This window comes from Leptodactylus fuscus, chromosome 2 (assembly GCF_031893055.1).
Source record: "Leptodactylus fuscus isolate aLepFus1 chromosome 2, aLepFus1.hap2, whole genome shotgun sequence".
Lineage (NCBI taxonomy): Eukaryota > Metazoa > Chordata > Amphibia > Anura > Leptodactylidae > Leptodactylus > Leptodactylus fuscus.
Genome location: NC_134266.1, coordinates 44,927,390 through 44,944,773, shown reverse-complemented (window position 1 = coordinate 44,944,773; position 17,384 = coordinate 44,927,390). Strand labels below are relative to the sequence as shown.

The following is a 17,384-nucleotide window of genomic DNA, read 5'->3' as shown; positions in this document are numbered from 1 at the left end:
GATTTCAGGAGGCCATTCCTGCCCCTGATATTTTCTGTATATTTTATAAGGTAGCAAGAAGTAAAGGCAATAAGTAACGATGGCCATAGGTTGCGTCATCAGACTACGTAGGCTCTGTAGTTTGTTTCTTTGGCAACATATAAGTCTTCATAGTTCATTTTGAACTTCTGCAGAATTACTTTGCTTTTCATTTTAGATATATAAGACACAAGACAGAATATACCAAATAAGTAACTTTATTTACAATGCAGCTGTGTAATAAAAACTAGAGCTGAGATGTAAAATCTAGAATATTCTGTACCACAAAATGTAATCATCTGTAAAAATAAGATTCTATCATAAAAAAGTAGGTGCGCACAACAGCTGTCATACGTTCGGGCATTGTCACTTCTTTACACCTGTAAAGAGAATATTCACAACTTTGTTCTTCAAGGAACTTTCATCCGGGCAGAAGATAAGAAAAAAGTCTTGGATGTGATGACCTGGACTCGACACGTGGGACACGTCTGCTTCTTGCACAGCCATTTCTCTATACACTGTGGAGGGAAACACTATAATGTTAGTTACTTAATAGATTTCAACATATACGGTAGTTTAGTTCTGTGCTACTGAAAATCTAAGAAATGTTCACTAGTAAGATAGAAGCAACAGTTACATCCAGGAGTATGGCTATAAGGGGTACTGGGATAGCAATCACTTCTGGGACCAGAAGATCCCGGGCTCCAGTGCAAAATTTGTGATGGGGCCTCTACCTACTTTGTGCAATTTGGGATAGTGGTATATTTCATGTGGCAGTAACCAGGGACTGCTACCTGTAGATCTATAGCTAGATCTCTATACGCTCTACACTCTTCCTGGACCGCTCTATAACATAAGAAGAGGACATAGCACATGGTAAGTAGGGGCCCTGTTACTATTTAGCATCAGGGACCAGGAGCTTCAAGTTAGGGGGCGTTCACACTACCGTTGGTGTCCGTTATGAAGGTGACCGTTTAAAAGAAAAAAAACGGACACCTATCATAACGGACATTAACTGACACTAACTGATGCTAACTGATGTTAATGCGTCCGTTTTTTTTAACTGATCCATTTAATAGATCAGTTAAAAAAAAACGGACACATTAGTATCAGTGAGGTTCACACCTGCGTTCTTCTTTCCGTTCTGTGCTTTCCGTCTTCTGCATGCCAGAAGACGGAAAGCACAGACCGGGTCCGGCCGTGAGCGGTGGTGAGCGTTTTATGCTCTCCGCCGCGAAACCGGATTTTTTTTATCCGGACACAGAGTACTGCATGTCCGACTCTGTGTCCGGATTATAAAACCCGGTTTCGCGGCGGAGAGCATAAAACGCTCACCGCCGCTCACGGCCGGACATCTCTCTCACCCATTCAAATGAATGGGTGAGAGAGACTCCTGCAGGTTTCCGTATCCTGCCTCTGTTTTAGGCAGGAAACGGAAACCTGCATAACGGAGTTCACAACGCTGATGTGAACGAGCCCTTAGCATCAGTTAGTGTCTGTTTTTTATACTGTCCGTTTTTTCTTTTTTGCTGTTTATGCTTTCTGAGCATGTGCAGAAAATAAACGGACAGAAAATAACGGACTGTAACTGATGTCCGGACAGTAGCAACGGACACTGCAATCGGACACCAATGGTAGTGTGAACGCCCCTTACACCTCTGTGTAAAACAGGACACAACATGGATAAAATATATTAAAGAGGACCTTTCACCACTTTTGGGCACATGCAGTGTTATATACTGCTGGAAAGCTAACAGTGCGCTGAATTCAGCGCAGTGTCGGCTTTCCCGATCTGTGCCCGGTGTAAAGAGCTTACGGTGCCGGTACCGTAGTGCTCTATGGTCAGAAGGGCGTTTCTGACCATTAGCCAGAGACGTCCTTCTGCCTCGCGGCACCAATCGCGCTGTGCTGTGCAGCAGGGAGGAACTCCCCCCTCCCTCTCCTGATAATGCTGGTCTATGGACGAGCGCTGTGAGCAGAGGGAGGGGGCGTTCCTCCCCGCTCCACAGCACAGCGTGATTGGCGCCGCGAGGCAGAAGGACGTCTCTGGCTAATGGTCAGAAACGCCCTTCTGACCATAGAGCACTACGGTACCGGCACCGTAAGCTCTTTACAGCGGGCACAGATCGGGAAAGCCGACAGTGCGCTGAATTCAGCGCACTGTCAGCTTTCCAGCGGTATATAACACTGCATGTGCCCAAAAGTGGTGAAAGGTCCTCTTTAAAATGATAGCAGAGGACGGGTGCATGGGCCAGCAGCTTATCTTAAAGTTTCAGGGCTCTCAAAAACCATGGCCATTTGTAACACTGGTGTCTTCTTGCATGAAAGTGAGGCCTTTGGATGCACTCATGTTCGGGCCCAATATCTCTGTGCGCCTCTGCTTCTGTCTTCTAATGGCACAGAACTCAGATAGAGGTACATCTCCCCATTCCAGTACCAGTACATCCAAATAACAGGAGCTCAGAGCTGTCGCCAGAAGGATCAGTTATACAGCACAGAGAATTTGGAAACCCTCCATGTGCGGTAATAAGCACTTTGTGGTCAGAAGCTCTCATTATCTGTCCTTACATAACCCAATTGTCATCTTCTTATGTAAGTTAATTTAAAGGTGTTTTCTGAGAATTAACTATTTATGACCTATCCTTAGAATAAGTCATCAATATCTGATTGCAGGGGTCTGATTTCTGAGACCCCCACAGATCAGTTATTTATAGAGAGTGTAGCATTCGTGTGAGCGCAGCAGCTTCTTCACCCAATACCATGCACAGCGCCTCACATTGCATAGAGGCTGTACTTGATATTGCAGCCATCATCAGTAAGAGGAAGCGGCAGAGCACTTTTTTTATTATTTTTTTTTAATAGCACAAAGTGCTCCTAAACAATTTTTAAGATACTTTTCCCTCTCCATTATGGAAATTTTGATATAGGTGACACAGTTTTATGTTGCCAGGGTAAGGCTAGAATCTGTGATGCGGGTGTGGTAGTGGCATTCTACTTTTCAATCCTTTTTTTTTTTTGGTATTACATCTTTTAACATCATTTCACATTTTGTAATGATTTCTCCTTTAACTGGATTTGAGTCCCATTTATAGGAGCAATACAACCTCTAGCACAGTGGTTCTTAACCAGGGTTTGATCGAACCCTAGGCCATACGCACGGTTCATTTTGTGTACCAGTAAAAAGCCATATACCTATGTCTTGAATTTGGAAAAAAAAAAATCATATTTAATTTATCACTAAAGAAGGGTTCGGTGAATGTGCATATGAAACTGGTGGGTTCGGTACCTCAAACAAAGTTAAGAACCACTGCTCTAGCACTTTCTGCAGAGCTGATCTTGGTCCTCTAGGACCCAGAAGCTCAGGCACTTCCTCCTCATGAAATACTGTGTATACAACTAAGGGAGCCTTCACACGGAGTTACGCTGCGCTCATTCTGAACGTAAAAACACGGTCAGAATGAGCGCATAAAAAGCAGCTCCCATTGACTTGAATGGGAGCTGGCATAAGTGTGCTCCCCATTGAAATCAATGGGAGGCCTTTTTGGTACTTTTCCCTTATAGGGCCAGCATCACAGTTCAGCATCAGCATCGGGACATGCTGAACTGCTGGCCCGATGCTGGCTGGCACTGGAGCTGTGTATAAAGGAGCAGCAGATCACAGGATGTCAGAGAGGGGCGCCCAGACCCTGCCCTCAGTCGCGGTGTGGAGAGGATGGTGGAGCCTGGCCTGGTGTGAGCGGTGTGCCACCGTGACAGATGCTGTGTGCGTGTCATTGCAGCCACAGCATCAGGGGGTGACGTCCGACGGGGGCGTGGGTTGACTGGGGGATTGCGGTGATTGTCGGTGAGCACAAGCTTTTCAGCAGCCGGGCTGCACGTCCCAGTGCCCGGAGGACACATTGAAGCTGGACGTCACCCCCTGATGCTGCGGCTGCAGTGACACGCACACAGCATCTGTCACGGTGACACACCGCTCATACCAGGCCGGGCTCCACCATCCTCTCCGCACCACGAGTGAGGGCAGGGTCTGGGCGCCCCTCTCTGGCATCCTTTGATCCGCTGCTCCTTTATACACAGCTCCAGTGCCAGCCAGCCAGCCGATGCTGATGCTGAACTGCGATGCTGGCCCGATAAGCGAAAAGTACCAAAAAGGCCTCCCATTGATTTCAATGGGGAGCGCACGTATGCCAGCTTCCATTTAAGTCAATGGGAGCTGCTTTTTACGCGCTCATTCTGAACGTGTTTTTACGCTCAGAATGAGCGCAACGTAACTCCGTGTGAAGGCTCCCTAACACTGGGTTCACACCAGTGCTTGTTTTCCATTCAGGGATTCTGTCCCTGAATCTGTTTGAAAAATGTGGAGAGATAAGTCCTGGTGGAACCGATTATAGTCTATGGCAGATTGGGTTTCTATTTTTTGGGACCTCAAGCAAACCCAAAGAACGGAAACCCAAGCGCAGGTGTGAACCTAGAGTAAAATGGACAATTGACGGACAGTTTAGGAAAAAAGAGAAACCAAATTGTCCTGAGCCTGTAAATTTGGTCAGTCATGCACTTATATTTTTGACAGACTGCAGGCCAAAAATATCCAACCATCATCGTCATTTCTGGTATTTTTATAACTGATCCTCTGCCAAAATGGCTCAAATTGTCCATTCCAGTAGACAACACTCTATGGCCAGCTTTATGGACTTGACACCTTCCATGGGTGTCACATAAGTAAATCTTATTGCGGTTCTAGACTTTTATAGCACAATCTCATTTCCATTACCTAATCTCTTGCCCACCAATATAAATCTATATGGAAGAGTTAATATGCATGGGGATGAAGAATTAAAAATGATATGTTAACCCTCTCAGTACCTCCTTATGGAACCTGTGTGAGCAATGCAGCTGCCAGATACTGTCAGTGTGAAGGTCGTCATGGCAGATAACACATGGATCCTCATCTTCATCCTTCAGAGGAAAACAAATCATTATCATTATAATTACCATACACGATCTGTTGCTGCTGCTGTACAAGGTCAGGGACAAACAAAACAGAGATGACACAAAACGGCCTGAGGTTACAATGGTCGGGCCCTGGACGGCAGCCCAGTTCTAAATTAGTGTTGCTGAATCTGAAAGCATTAACCGTTTAATTAAAGCATTTGGTGACTAGTAGAGGACCAGACCCCTTCACAACGGGATGGATTTGGAATTATTTGTTACTATTTTTGGCCTGGTTGTACTTGGGTGTCAATACTACGCTTCAATAAACTCACTTTCACTTGTTTTTCATTGTGCAGGGTCAACAAATCAGTACAACATAAAAGGGTTGAGGGATAGTAGTCAACCTGAGTAAATACGGTGGGTAATACATGTTCCTCATAAGATATAACTTACGTTTGGTTCACACCTGCCACGAACCCTATAGACTATAATGGGGTCCGCCTGCAACTGAAATGGGGGACGGTATCCCCAAATGGTCACCGAGCGTACATGTGAACCTAGCCTTAAAGATCCCAGGCGTCATATCGTGCCTAGGTATGATGACTTTGTGTGTATATAGCTATAGCTCGATGATCCCCTCAAAGTAGGACAAAAGGAAAACCAACACCAAGCCAAGGTTCGCAAAGTTGTTTGATTTGGCCCAATTTGATCTTTACTATGGGTACACCACTGAGCTTTGGTATTTTGTATTAATGTATTAATTATACATCTACAGTATCCCTCATGTGAACCAATGATGTAAATGGGACAGTCCGGCCACTATATAGGCCACGGTGGCAACTGCTTCATACATAATGTATAATATGAGCACAAGAAGTGGCTACGCACAACCAAATCATGTGGTGGGCACCTGTTGACTTCAGGGATCAGATATTTATGGCATATGCTAAGGACAGGCCATAAAAATGAAGTCCTGGCCAACCCCTTTAATTTTTAAATCAAATTTTTATACTGATGACCTATACTTATAGGTTATCTCAGTATGTGATCTGTCAGGGTCCGGCACTCTATTCACTCATATGGAGCTTCCAGGAACCCAATTTCCAGAAGCCTCATAGCAGTTAATTGAGCATTGGTCATACACACCAGCACCTTTTTCACATGGAGTACAGAGGGGGACTTTCGGGTCACTTTCTCTTGATTGCTTATGGTCCCAACGGATGCACCTCCAGTGATCTGACATTTATCCCCTATGCTGTGGACAGGGCATAAGAGTCTGTAATGATAAAACCCTTTTAAGGGAGGGACTTTTCCAGGGCTAACGTGCGCCACAAGTCCCCACTATGTGCTAATGTGGGGACATCTTGGCTCAACAGATTTATTATAACTCACATTTTCCAGTGTGAATTAGAATGTATATCTACACCAATTCTTCCCTGGCATAGATTTCCATTCTGGGGCATGGACAGTTGACAGATTTATAAAGAGCCCATATCTTCTTCATAAATCTCCTTTGCCTGCGCCAATTGGGCTCTTTATTAAGACTGGTGTACAATATGCCAGTCTTATAAATTTACCCAGTATTTAGCAATGCAGTCATACAACTGTATCCTCACTGTGGGACTATGAAGGAAGATTTTGCAACTGGTGCTCTGAAGCTGTAGTAGGATTAAAGTTACACAAAAGACTTAGATATATCAATGATCCTCTTAAACCTTACAAAATAAGAGTTACAAGAACATTAATCTCTCAGGGATTTATAGATAGATGCTATTATAAAGTGGTCATATAACATCTTTTATAAGCCCAAATCCTTTGAATCTACTGTATAAGACTTCAGTAAGCCATTGCATGCAGTAAATAGCACCTTGGAAATATTTGCCCCTTCTAGTAACCTTTTGCCATGGCTGGCACTGTTATAGGGAGCACTGTGACTTTCTTGTTTGCACTGTTATAGGGAGCCCTGTGGCTTTTTTGCTTGCACTGTTATTAGGACTACCGTGGCTTTCTTGCTTGCACTCTTATTGGGAGCACTGTGAAGTGATACAGAGCACTTAGCCAACCTCAATATGAAGCCTATGGTTCTCTTGCTGAAGCGTTATTAATGGCATCACACACTAGCTTGCACTGTATGGTGGTCCTGCAGCTGGGACCTATGAGATCTTGTTATCAGGATGGTATCTCATGGTGCAACTGTTTAATAGTTAATATCTATGTATGTAACCCCCCATCACCCAACACACACCCCTTGCCAAAATCCTGTGTATGCCCCAGTTACAGAATTAACAACAGACATGTACAATTATATAACTGTATACACATGTGGTGATATTATATACAGCTGACAGACTACAATAGGTCACGCAAAAACAACATGCAACTGATAGACTGACAATACAATATAACATACAAGCATCGAAACACAAATGTGGATAACAACATAAGGTTAAGATAATTCTGCCCACAGGGAGCTCACAATCTGGACATACACATGGAAGGAAAACACATGGTATTATCAGCTGAGAGATTGGTAAAAATCCAGAAACCTGAAGCTGAAGAGGTGTCAGGTGCAATTCTGTGTGATCAGGATCCTCCAGGGAAAGATGAAGAGAACAGGATGTCAGATGGGTTCAGAGTCATTAAATGCTTGTTAGTCAAGAGGACTGTGCCATATAGCATGCGAGATCTAATAAGTACATAGCAAGTCACACAATGTACCGCAATACTGCTCAACGCATAGGTTACACTGACGGACGGATCAATTTCTGTATAATATGGTAGGTCTAGAGAAGCGAAACAGCGAAGAAGTGTCACAAAATGACGTGATTTAGCTGTAAAGACAATGGGAGGAACATAACACATGCTAGAGGATAGATTACGATAGATAGATAGATAGATAGATAGATAGATAGATAGATAGATAGACAGACAGCAGTTAGTTTTGGTGCCTGATGTGCTATTTAGGCTCTGTAATGTCCGAAGGGCGGAGTCAGGCAGGGGGTGTGATTCAGAGCTCCAATAAGAGGCAGCCAGTGTCAGAGCTCAGAATCACACCCCTTGTCTGCTCCTGTCTGACTTCACCCTCCTGACAGTACAGAGACTAAATAGCATATCAGGCACCAAAACTAACAGCACTGATTGTTCAGAAACGGTGGGGACTACTGAAAAGATTCCAACTGTGCCAGAATCAGTGGAGCAGCCGCTATTAAATAATGTTAAGAATTGGACTTGGTGGTGGTGAAAGATTCTATTTAAGTCCTCAATGTTGTTGCTGGCTCTGTGCCTTTTATGAGACATATCATAGCAGCTCCTTCTCCTGCTCTCCTCTCCCTTCCACTCTCTAGCTTAATCCTTAATTATGAATTTAATTATGAATTTAATACACATCTTTGTCACTTTTCCAAAAAGTCAGGTCACCGTTTAGAAACGATTCTGCCTCGTGAAATACACAGAAGGAAGTCGAGAAGTGATGTCATGCCTTCCTCACATGTATACACAAGATAATATACAACGTCTGCAACTGTACACTGGGATTTCCATAGACACTGTATGTACAACCTTTGTCCTCTTCAGTAAGGAGCGGTGCAGTCAATAAGTAGTCACGCACAATACTAGGTTACACTTAAAATATTTATTGTTGGCTTTGAAGAATACAGAGACTGAGGCACAACGTAAGTGTGAACAGCACATATATGACAATATCCGCAGAGACACAAAGCATTCATTTCCATACTGTGAAGGCTAATGGAAAGCAATACAGTTGTGTAACTATACATATATACTGTATGGCAATTGTGGTGTGAACAATAATACAATTAGAGATTTACATACTTAAGATTCACAGAACAGGCAATTATTCTTATATACAGTAGAATAAACATATATATATATATATATATATATATATATATATATAGTATATATATTCTGTATGGCAATTGTGGTGTGAGTAATAATACAATTAGAGATTTATATACTAAAATTCACAGAAAAAAAAAATATATTTTATATACAAATAAAATAAACAGAGTATAAAGTATAGTTTATATATATTCTGAAACATATTGAGTTAAATTTTGTATACATCATTTTACCTGCCATGAATAGGGTCTTATGGGTGCTGAATTATCATATTCTGGTTGGTCGTCTATTTCCTCTAGGGAATAGTAAAATAGCAGTTTCTACTGACACCTAAGAATGATAACTTTGGTACTCACCTTTTAAAAACATGACAAAAATTAGAAAATCATTGGAAGCAGAAAATATTTTTGTACAATTTTTTTTACTCATGGTTGCTAACAGGGGCACATGCAGCAATTTTTCAACGGATCTGTAAGTGCCAAAATTCTTTAGTATTACAGAGCCTGGACTGATAAAATTCAGTCTACCTTACTGTGTCAGTATATACTGTATACACTACTTATTAAACTCGATCAGGGTAGTTTCACATTACTGGTTTTATGTCCGTTGTTTGGACATTAAAGTTTCCAGATTGACACACAGAATGAGTGTAAAACTAGCCTGCAGTGACATCACAGCCCAAGAGAAAAAATATGATGATGTCATCATGCAGATAAAATGAACACATGATATCACAGCACAGGGATAATACACAATTAACAATCCTTCCATTGTCCATAACTGCACTTTATATCCGAGAATGGAATGGGCCCTTTAGTTGTTGGGCCCCATAGCAGCTTCTCCGCCTGCTACTCCGGTCATTGACCATTATGTACTGTAAAGCCATCCCTGCGAACCCTTCATTCTCATCTGTATCATGTCGCCATAACTCTGCATATTAAAGTTAGGGTCACTTGAATCAAATGGTGTTTTCCCCCTTATGAATCGTTGGCTCTATTGTTGAGATATCGGCTTTTTTGTCAATATGCAAATGAGGTGTTTGGAGCAACAAGGGTGTTGCTTCAAGGAGTTAAACAGTCTGTTTCTGCATATTGATAAAACCAGTGATATCTCAGCAATGGAGGCAGGCATTCACAGGGGGAAACACCATTTGATTCAGGTGACCCTAACCTATCTGTAGGGCTAGGTTGATATGCCACGTTCTTATGACTGGTTCCCTTTAAGATCCCCTTAGTGGTATGTCTATACAGGGAATTTAAAGCACTAAACATTTTTCAGGCTACATTCACATCTGCATTGCAATGGAGTCAAAAATCGCAATTTAAAAGAATGGGCACCCAATGGATCCCATTATAGTCAATGGGATCTGTTGGGCACTGTTGGTGTCCACTATTTTAGAAGTCCGTATGTCCATTGTTCCTCCGATAGATGAGAACAATGGACACAGCGGTGAAGATTTGAACATAGCATCAGACTCGATCAATGATCACAAGTCTACATCTGTGCTTGGTGACCGTTCTGGGATTCTGTCCCCTATTCCGCTTGAAAAATTTGCTTGTAGGATTTTTCTCTCTACATTTTTCGAGTGGAAACGGGACGGAAACCCAGTGGACTCCATTATAGTTTATGAGGTCCGTGGGTAAGCACTTTTTATGCAGATTGGGTTTCCATTATCAGGTCCCCAAGCAAACCCAAAGAATGGAAATCCCAAGACAGGTGTGAACCTAGCGTCATATCAGCTAAGTGCAGACGTGGTATTCCTTACTTTTATTACCGTCATGCCAATAACAATTCCTCACATTTTAACCACTGCACACTTGTAGAACCTGTTTATCTATTTTATATCTATGAGTAAAGTTCTGCAGGTTGTTTAGTGGACAGTGGTGAAATAAATAGGGACAGCAATGGTGCAGGAAAATAACAAATTTTACTGAGAGTCCAACAGCAACAGTTCTCCTCTGGCACGGAGGTGGGGTCATACACACAAACTCCACATTACCAGGACTTCAATGGACCTAGATGGGAGCATGTATGTTCTACTAGATGGTAAATCTAGCCTTTCATATGACACCTCACATTACACAAAATTGTTTATACACATAAGATACAATGGTGGAAAACTAAACATAAAGCACATTTTTATAATAAAGTACATTTTTACAATTTGCTATACAGTGAACATAAGAAAAAGTTATATTTGGCACAGAAAGTTTATTATTGAGAGTCCCTTATACAAGGCTATAAAAGGCATAAGAAATTTTATAAGGATACATGCACACAATCAGGATTACATGAAGATCGCAGTGTAGAATATCCGCACTATAAACCATTAGCATTATAGACAATGAGAAATTCTATTTCACATGCACATGATCAGGGGTGTAACGATCATGGTTGCAGGGAGTGCAACCGTGACCGGGCCCAGCAAGGTACATGGTCCAAGGCTAGCTGGAGATGGCCAGGGCCCAATACCACTGTGACAACAGTTGGGGAAAGCCTGGACCGCTATACAAATTGTAAATGAAAAGGGGCCCCGGCATGGGGGAAGGGGGGCACTGCTGGGCATGTAATACTGTGTAGGGAGGACACTGCTGGGCATACAATACTGTGTAGGGGGGCACTGTTGGACATATAATACTGTGTAGGGGGGATACTGTTGGGTATATAATACTGTGTAGGGGGGCAATGCTGGGCATGTAATACTGTGGGGGGGCACTGCTGGGCATATAATACTGTGCGGGAGTCACTGCTGGGCATATAATAATGGGGGACAGTGGTGGGCATATAATAATGTGGGGGCATTGCTGGGTATGTAATACTCTGGGGGGGGCACTGCTGGGCTTATAATACTGTGGTGGGGGCACTGCTGGGCACATAATACTTTGTGTGGGTCACTGCTGGGCATATAATACTGTGGTGGGGGCACTGCTGGGCACATAATACTTTGTGGGGGTCACTGCTGGGCATATAATACTTGGGGGACACTGGTGGGCTTGTAATAGTGTGGGGGGACACTGCTGGGCAGCACTGTGGGGCCACCACTGGGGGAAGGGGGGGCGCTGGGGGGGGGGGGTGGAGGGGATAAAAGTTTGCACCCGGACTGACAAGACACTTGTAAAGCCACTGCGCATGATGCAGATTTCTTTTCCATGTAGAAAATGGTCTATAGTTCAGATTTTAAAGTTAACAGCATCTCAATTTATGTATTTTTCTGGCACAAAAAAATGGCTGAAAAATTCACATGTCAAAATCTGCAACGAAATCCAGACGAGCAGCTGATACAGAATTTCTGTGTGAATTTCCACATATATGCAGTATTTCCATATATATGTAGATTTCCCGCATGGGAATCCAGTTTGTGTGCGTGTATCCTTAGGGTATATTAACACTGAGCTATTTGGTCAGGCAGAAAAAAAAAAATCTTCAGCAATTTGAAGTGGATTTTGATGTTGATTCTGAAAAACCAAAATCTCAAATTTCAATGAAAATTTCAGGCAAAATTCACCTGAAAACCACGCATGATGCTTCTATTGTTTATATACACCTGCAGCTACAGTCATCAGGCTGGTATATACAGTATGCCAGTATATCTCTACCCAAGTAGAGGAAAAAAATATATTAAAAAAAGAAAATAAAGAAATATAAGAGACCAAAATATAATTTACATAACAGGGGCCTGTCATTAAAATACATACTTCTATCTACAGCCAGTATGCTATAGAGCAGGAGGAGCTGAGCAGATATATAGGTTTTATTCATTTTTTCTGCTCATTCTAGGAGTCCAATGGGCGGTCATTGACAGCTGTCTCTCTATGCACACTGATGCAGAGAACGCTAACAATCAATGAGTAGGACCGCACAATAGACTCCTATGGGTAAATTCACATGGAAGAATCAGCAGAGTCTGCGAATTAGAAGCTGCAGCAGAAAGCCCTGTTATTGCCATCCCATCACGGCTAGTCCGCGGCCAAATACGGCAGAGGAAAAAGAGTAAGGCCGGATTCACACAGGGTATTTTGGTCTGGACATTGAAGCAGAGGCCGCCTTAGTTTCCGGACCATAAAACTGGTAGCTGCGACTGGATGTCGGTGCACTTCACTGGCATCCAGTCGCGCACTCCGCCCTGAATTAGGCCCAATGAATGAGCCTAGTCAGGAGGAGGGCGTGTCTTCATGCAGATTTGCGAGGCGAATGAGCTTGTCGCTCCTTTTTTCTGGGAGCCGAAATAAACAAATTGATGACCGGCTCCCATTGATTTCAATGGGAGCCATCTTTTTGGTCAGGATTTTGAGGCGGATACGGCCTCAAAATCCTGACCAAAATACCCCGTGTGAACTCAGCCTAATTATTCTTCATTTTCCATCGTGTGAACTTACCCTTAGCCCACAACCATCAGGAATTTAAACTAAGTCATATTCTTTATCAGTCCATATATCATTTTACTCAACCCCTCCTATGGTATAAAATGCCATTTACAGACAACACTGAATATTTAACATGCTGGGGCTCCTTTAATACAATGTACATACCATAGATAATAAAATAAATCACAGGACCGTCTGTGTATGTAATGTAAAACTAAAAGCAAATCATGTCAAGTATAATTCCTTTTATAAATTGTGTCGGCATTCCCTCATAGTGAGATGTTTATGACTACATGGCACATTAATAGCCCCATTCAATGTCTGCAGGGCAGGATCGGAAGGCCCCATTTACACTTTAATATGCTACACCATAACCAGAAATTAAAATCCCATTGACTATATAGAAGCTGGGGCCCCATTTTTCTGGTATAGCGCTGAAAAGATCTGGCAAAGACATAAAGGCACATGATAACATTCTGGGTGTTGGTAGTCACCACTAGGAGGAGTTTGGGAGTTTACTTCATACCCTGTTACTTTTTAGCCTAAGGTCTCGCATGCTGCGTTTTGCAGTATAAGCAAAGTGAATAAGATTTTGGTTAACCTTATCCACACATTGCACGAAAAAAAATGTTGCAGAAAAATATATAAGAACTTCCTGTATATTTCCCATTCCTATTGTAGCCATTTTGGACTTTGGTTAAAAAAAAACGCAGCAAAATCTGCAACAAAAAATTCTACATTTGCGCAACTTGGGCCTCAGCCTACATAAGGAGGAAAAAAGCAGCAAAAATGCAATGAAAACCTCTGCTGAAAAAAATTGGCTGCATTTTCACAATTTTTTTTGGCTGCGGTTTGGTACTTGGGGCTTTGCATTGCCGCCGCGTTTCTTCCTGCAGCGCCTTTTTGCTGCAGAATGCTATATGGAACTGTAGCTTAAGGCTGGGGCCCCACGTGTCGGAAATGCTGCGATTTACCCACGGCGGAACTGTCACACAAAATTGCGGTGTTTTATAGTAAGTGCAATGTGGATGGGATTCTTGCGAATTCCATGCCCACTTTGCGGTAAAAACCACGGTGCGGACATTCCAAGATTTCTAAAACCGGCACGGTTTTGGAAAGCACAGCGTGTGAATTATAGCTACGGAAATGCTGGCGGTTTCCCCATAAACATAATTGTAACAGAAAGTCAACGGAGGAAAACTCTGCAAACCACTGTGGGAAGAACCGCAATGCGTTGCCGCTGCGGTTTTTCCTGCAGCGCTTTATTGCTGCGGGATGTTCCTTGGGGCCTTAGCCTCAAGGGGTTTTCCCGGCTTGAAATGTAGTTTTGATACTGATGTCTGACACCTGGATCCTGCACAGATCAGCTGTTCCAGCAGCTGGTGCAGTGGACGGGGAGCACGTGCAGGTTGCTCCTATTCAAGACATAGGAGTGGCGCAGCAGCCCCCTCCACTGCATAGTGGTGGTTTTATGGAATTGCAGTGTTATTCCTATTACTTGAATAGGAGCAGCCTGCATACACTCCCTGCCTACTGTACCAGCTTCCAGCCTCCGAGGCTGCTGAACAGCTGATCTGTGAGGGGTCACCTAGTCATAGTCATATAAAATTTTGCCAATTTTATTAAATGTATGAAAATGTCTAGTTTTATGAACCCTAGCTATGCACGGGAAAACTGATCTCCAACAATATTAATAAATAAATTAAATAGTATAGAATTTTGGATTCTGGTGATGACGGTCGGGCATGCACATTGTTCCTTACATTATATTATATACAGTAATTGTACAATCTGTGTAATAGACTCATTGTAGTAAAGTATCATCCCATTGGCAATGGCTTTATAATATCTCAGCGTGCTGGGCTCTAGGAAGCACTGTCACTTTTTCTTTCTTTGAACAGAAAGCATGTTTTTTCTTTACGGGATAGGTGGGGAATTCGGAAGGGATGGGCGGCATCATCCCCTACCTTCTCTTTGCAGGACGAATTCCTCCTTGGTATTGAATGCTCTCCCTAGAACGAAACATTTAAGTAAAGTAAAAAAATATAATAATAAATGAATAAATAAATTGTAGATGTATAATATCAGCAGAAAGGTGAGGTCAAAGCTTAAAATCTCCTCTTTGGATGCAACGCTACTATAAGGACATTGTAGTCATGTCTTCACACCACCAAGCACACGGAGGAAACTCAAATCTCATCCACATACTGCCGAAATTTTTTTTTGGGGGGGGGTAATATCTGCAGCAAATTTGGAACTAAATCAATGACAAAATTTTCTGGAGTATTGCAGTTTAATTGCAGCAAAATTTGCATCAGGTATTTTCCTTCCCATGTAGACATACCCTAAGGCCGGGTTTGCACCGGATTTTTTAGCCCAGATTTTGACGCAGAATACGCATCAAAATCTGGCTCAAAAAAAACACCTCCAATTGAATTCAAGCGACATACCCTTTTTTCAGGCACAACACTCCCTCCCGTCTAGGACCACTCATTTGGCACTGTATGCACTGCACCGGCATCCAGTCGCGGATAGCCATTTTTTGGACCGGATTCTGAGGCGGCCTCCGTGTCAAAATCCGGTCCAAGAAACTCCTGTGTTAACCCGGCCTAATAAAGAACATGATGCAACATTTATCAGGAGCTGCTACTTCAGTTAAAGGGCAAAAAGGCCCCACCTAGCGAGCCAAAATGGAATTAATGGGATTAGCCAGAATTTGGTCCAGTTTGCAGGTAATGTAAAATGCTGTGTTTTTGCAATGTGGGGCGCTGGCCTGATGCTTCCCCCAGTCATCGACCTACCTCTATGAACACTATATAGGTCACACAGAACTAAAAAAACAGCAGCATATACAGACAGGTTGAGCGTTTTTTCTTTGGACTTTCTTATATACAGACAGACCCTGGTCAGACAGAAACCCTGGATAACAGGTAAGGCTGAGTTTACATCTGCGTCATTGCAGTGACCGTCGAAAATAATCTGACAAAAAGTGCTGCAAGTCCAACTTTTTCATCCTGGGGGTGTCAGTTTAAAGGAACAAAAACCCGACAGATCCCATCATAATCAATGGAATCTACCGAGCCCCATGTGTCTGTGTTCTGTTCCCGATAGACCATAACAATGGACAATGGGGCTCATATTTGAACATAGCATAAGTTTAGGGGAGAACTATATGATTATGTATGAGTCAGTGTATTGCACTGCATAGCAATGTTTATATGAATACTATGTAACATTATTACTATTGTATGGCACTAATTCGGCACTGTATGACCATATCTGGGTGCATTTTTTAACTAGACATATTGTGACACTATCCAGACACCATTGGCCCATATATCTGGGCACTACATTTTTTTTAGATTTTTGTAAATTGGCTGCATATATGAATTAGACAGTGAGACAGATAGATACAATAATAATACATAAAAAAAATAATTTCCTAATATAACGCCAAGCAATGTACAGTATATAGGACATATTATAAATGAATGTCTCTGACACACTAACATTTCCAATCTAAACAAATTGTGACAGCGCCCACTTGTGTCCATTGTACATACAGCAGTATCTTTTACCAAACCTAGGTACTTTAGATTAATTCTAGCTATCTCTCTAAGGGTCCGTTCACACAGAGTTAACGCGCGCACATTTTAGCATAATACGCATGTATAGAATACACGTGTAAAAATAACACTCTCATTGACTTCAATGAAAATTTTTACACATGTAAAAAACGCGCCACAAAATGCGCCCGTTTTACACGTGTAAAAAATGGCATTGAAGTCAATGGGAGTCTGATTTTTACACGTGTATTTTTTACACGTGTATTTAGCCATAATCAGCTCGCATTTACTCCATGTGAATGGCCCCTAACAATTAGGCCCCGTTCCCACGGAGTAACCCGCTGCTCATTCTGACACGTAAACACGTGTCAGAGTGAGCACTTCAAAACAGAATCCCATTGAAATCAATGGGAGGCTTTTTAACCCATTGATTTCAATGTGTTATGCACGTTAAACAGAACCCATTGAAGTCATAGGGATTTTGTTTTGAAGTGCTCACTCTGACACGTGTTTACGTGTCAGAATGAGCGGCGCGTTACTCCGTGGGAACGGGGCCTAATAATTCTAATGGAGATGAACTTCTGCTTCATAAATTTCCAACATGCTTTGTTTCAGACAATAAGCAATAATATACATAATTTCC

The 17,384-nt window shown here is 42.4% G+C and overlaps 1 protein-coding gene across 2 annotated transcripts in view; it reads right to left on the bottom strand.

The window, feature by feature from the left end:
* Positions 1-220: 220 nt before the first annotated feature.
* Positions 221-17,384, bottom strand: part of LNP1 (leukemia NUP98 fusion partner 1) — a 29,266-nt gene continuing 12,102 nt past the window's right edge. Inside the window, exons 3-5 of one of the 2 annotated variants that reach the window (XM_075263658.1) lie at positions 15,143-15,187; positions 4,882-4,974; positions 221-536 (exon numbers count right to left, since the gene is read on the bottom strand). In XM_075263658.1, the coding sequence (XP_075119759.1) occupies positions 429-536; positions 4,882-4,974; positions 15,143-15,187 (246 nt within the window). In that variant the 3' untranslated portion in view covers positions 221-428. The remainder of the gene's footprint in view (positions 537-4,881; positions 4,975-15,142; positions 15,188-17,384) is intronic. The other variant, XM_075263659.1, reaches the window with a different exon arrangement.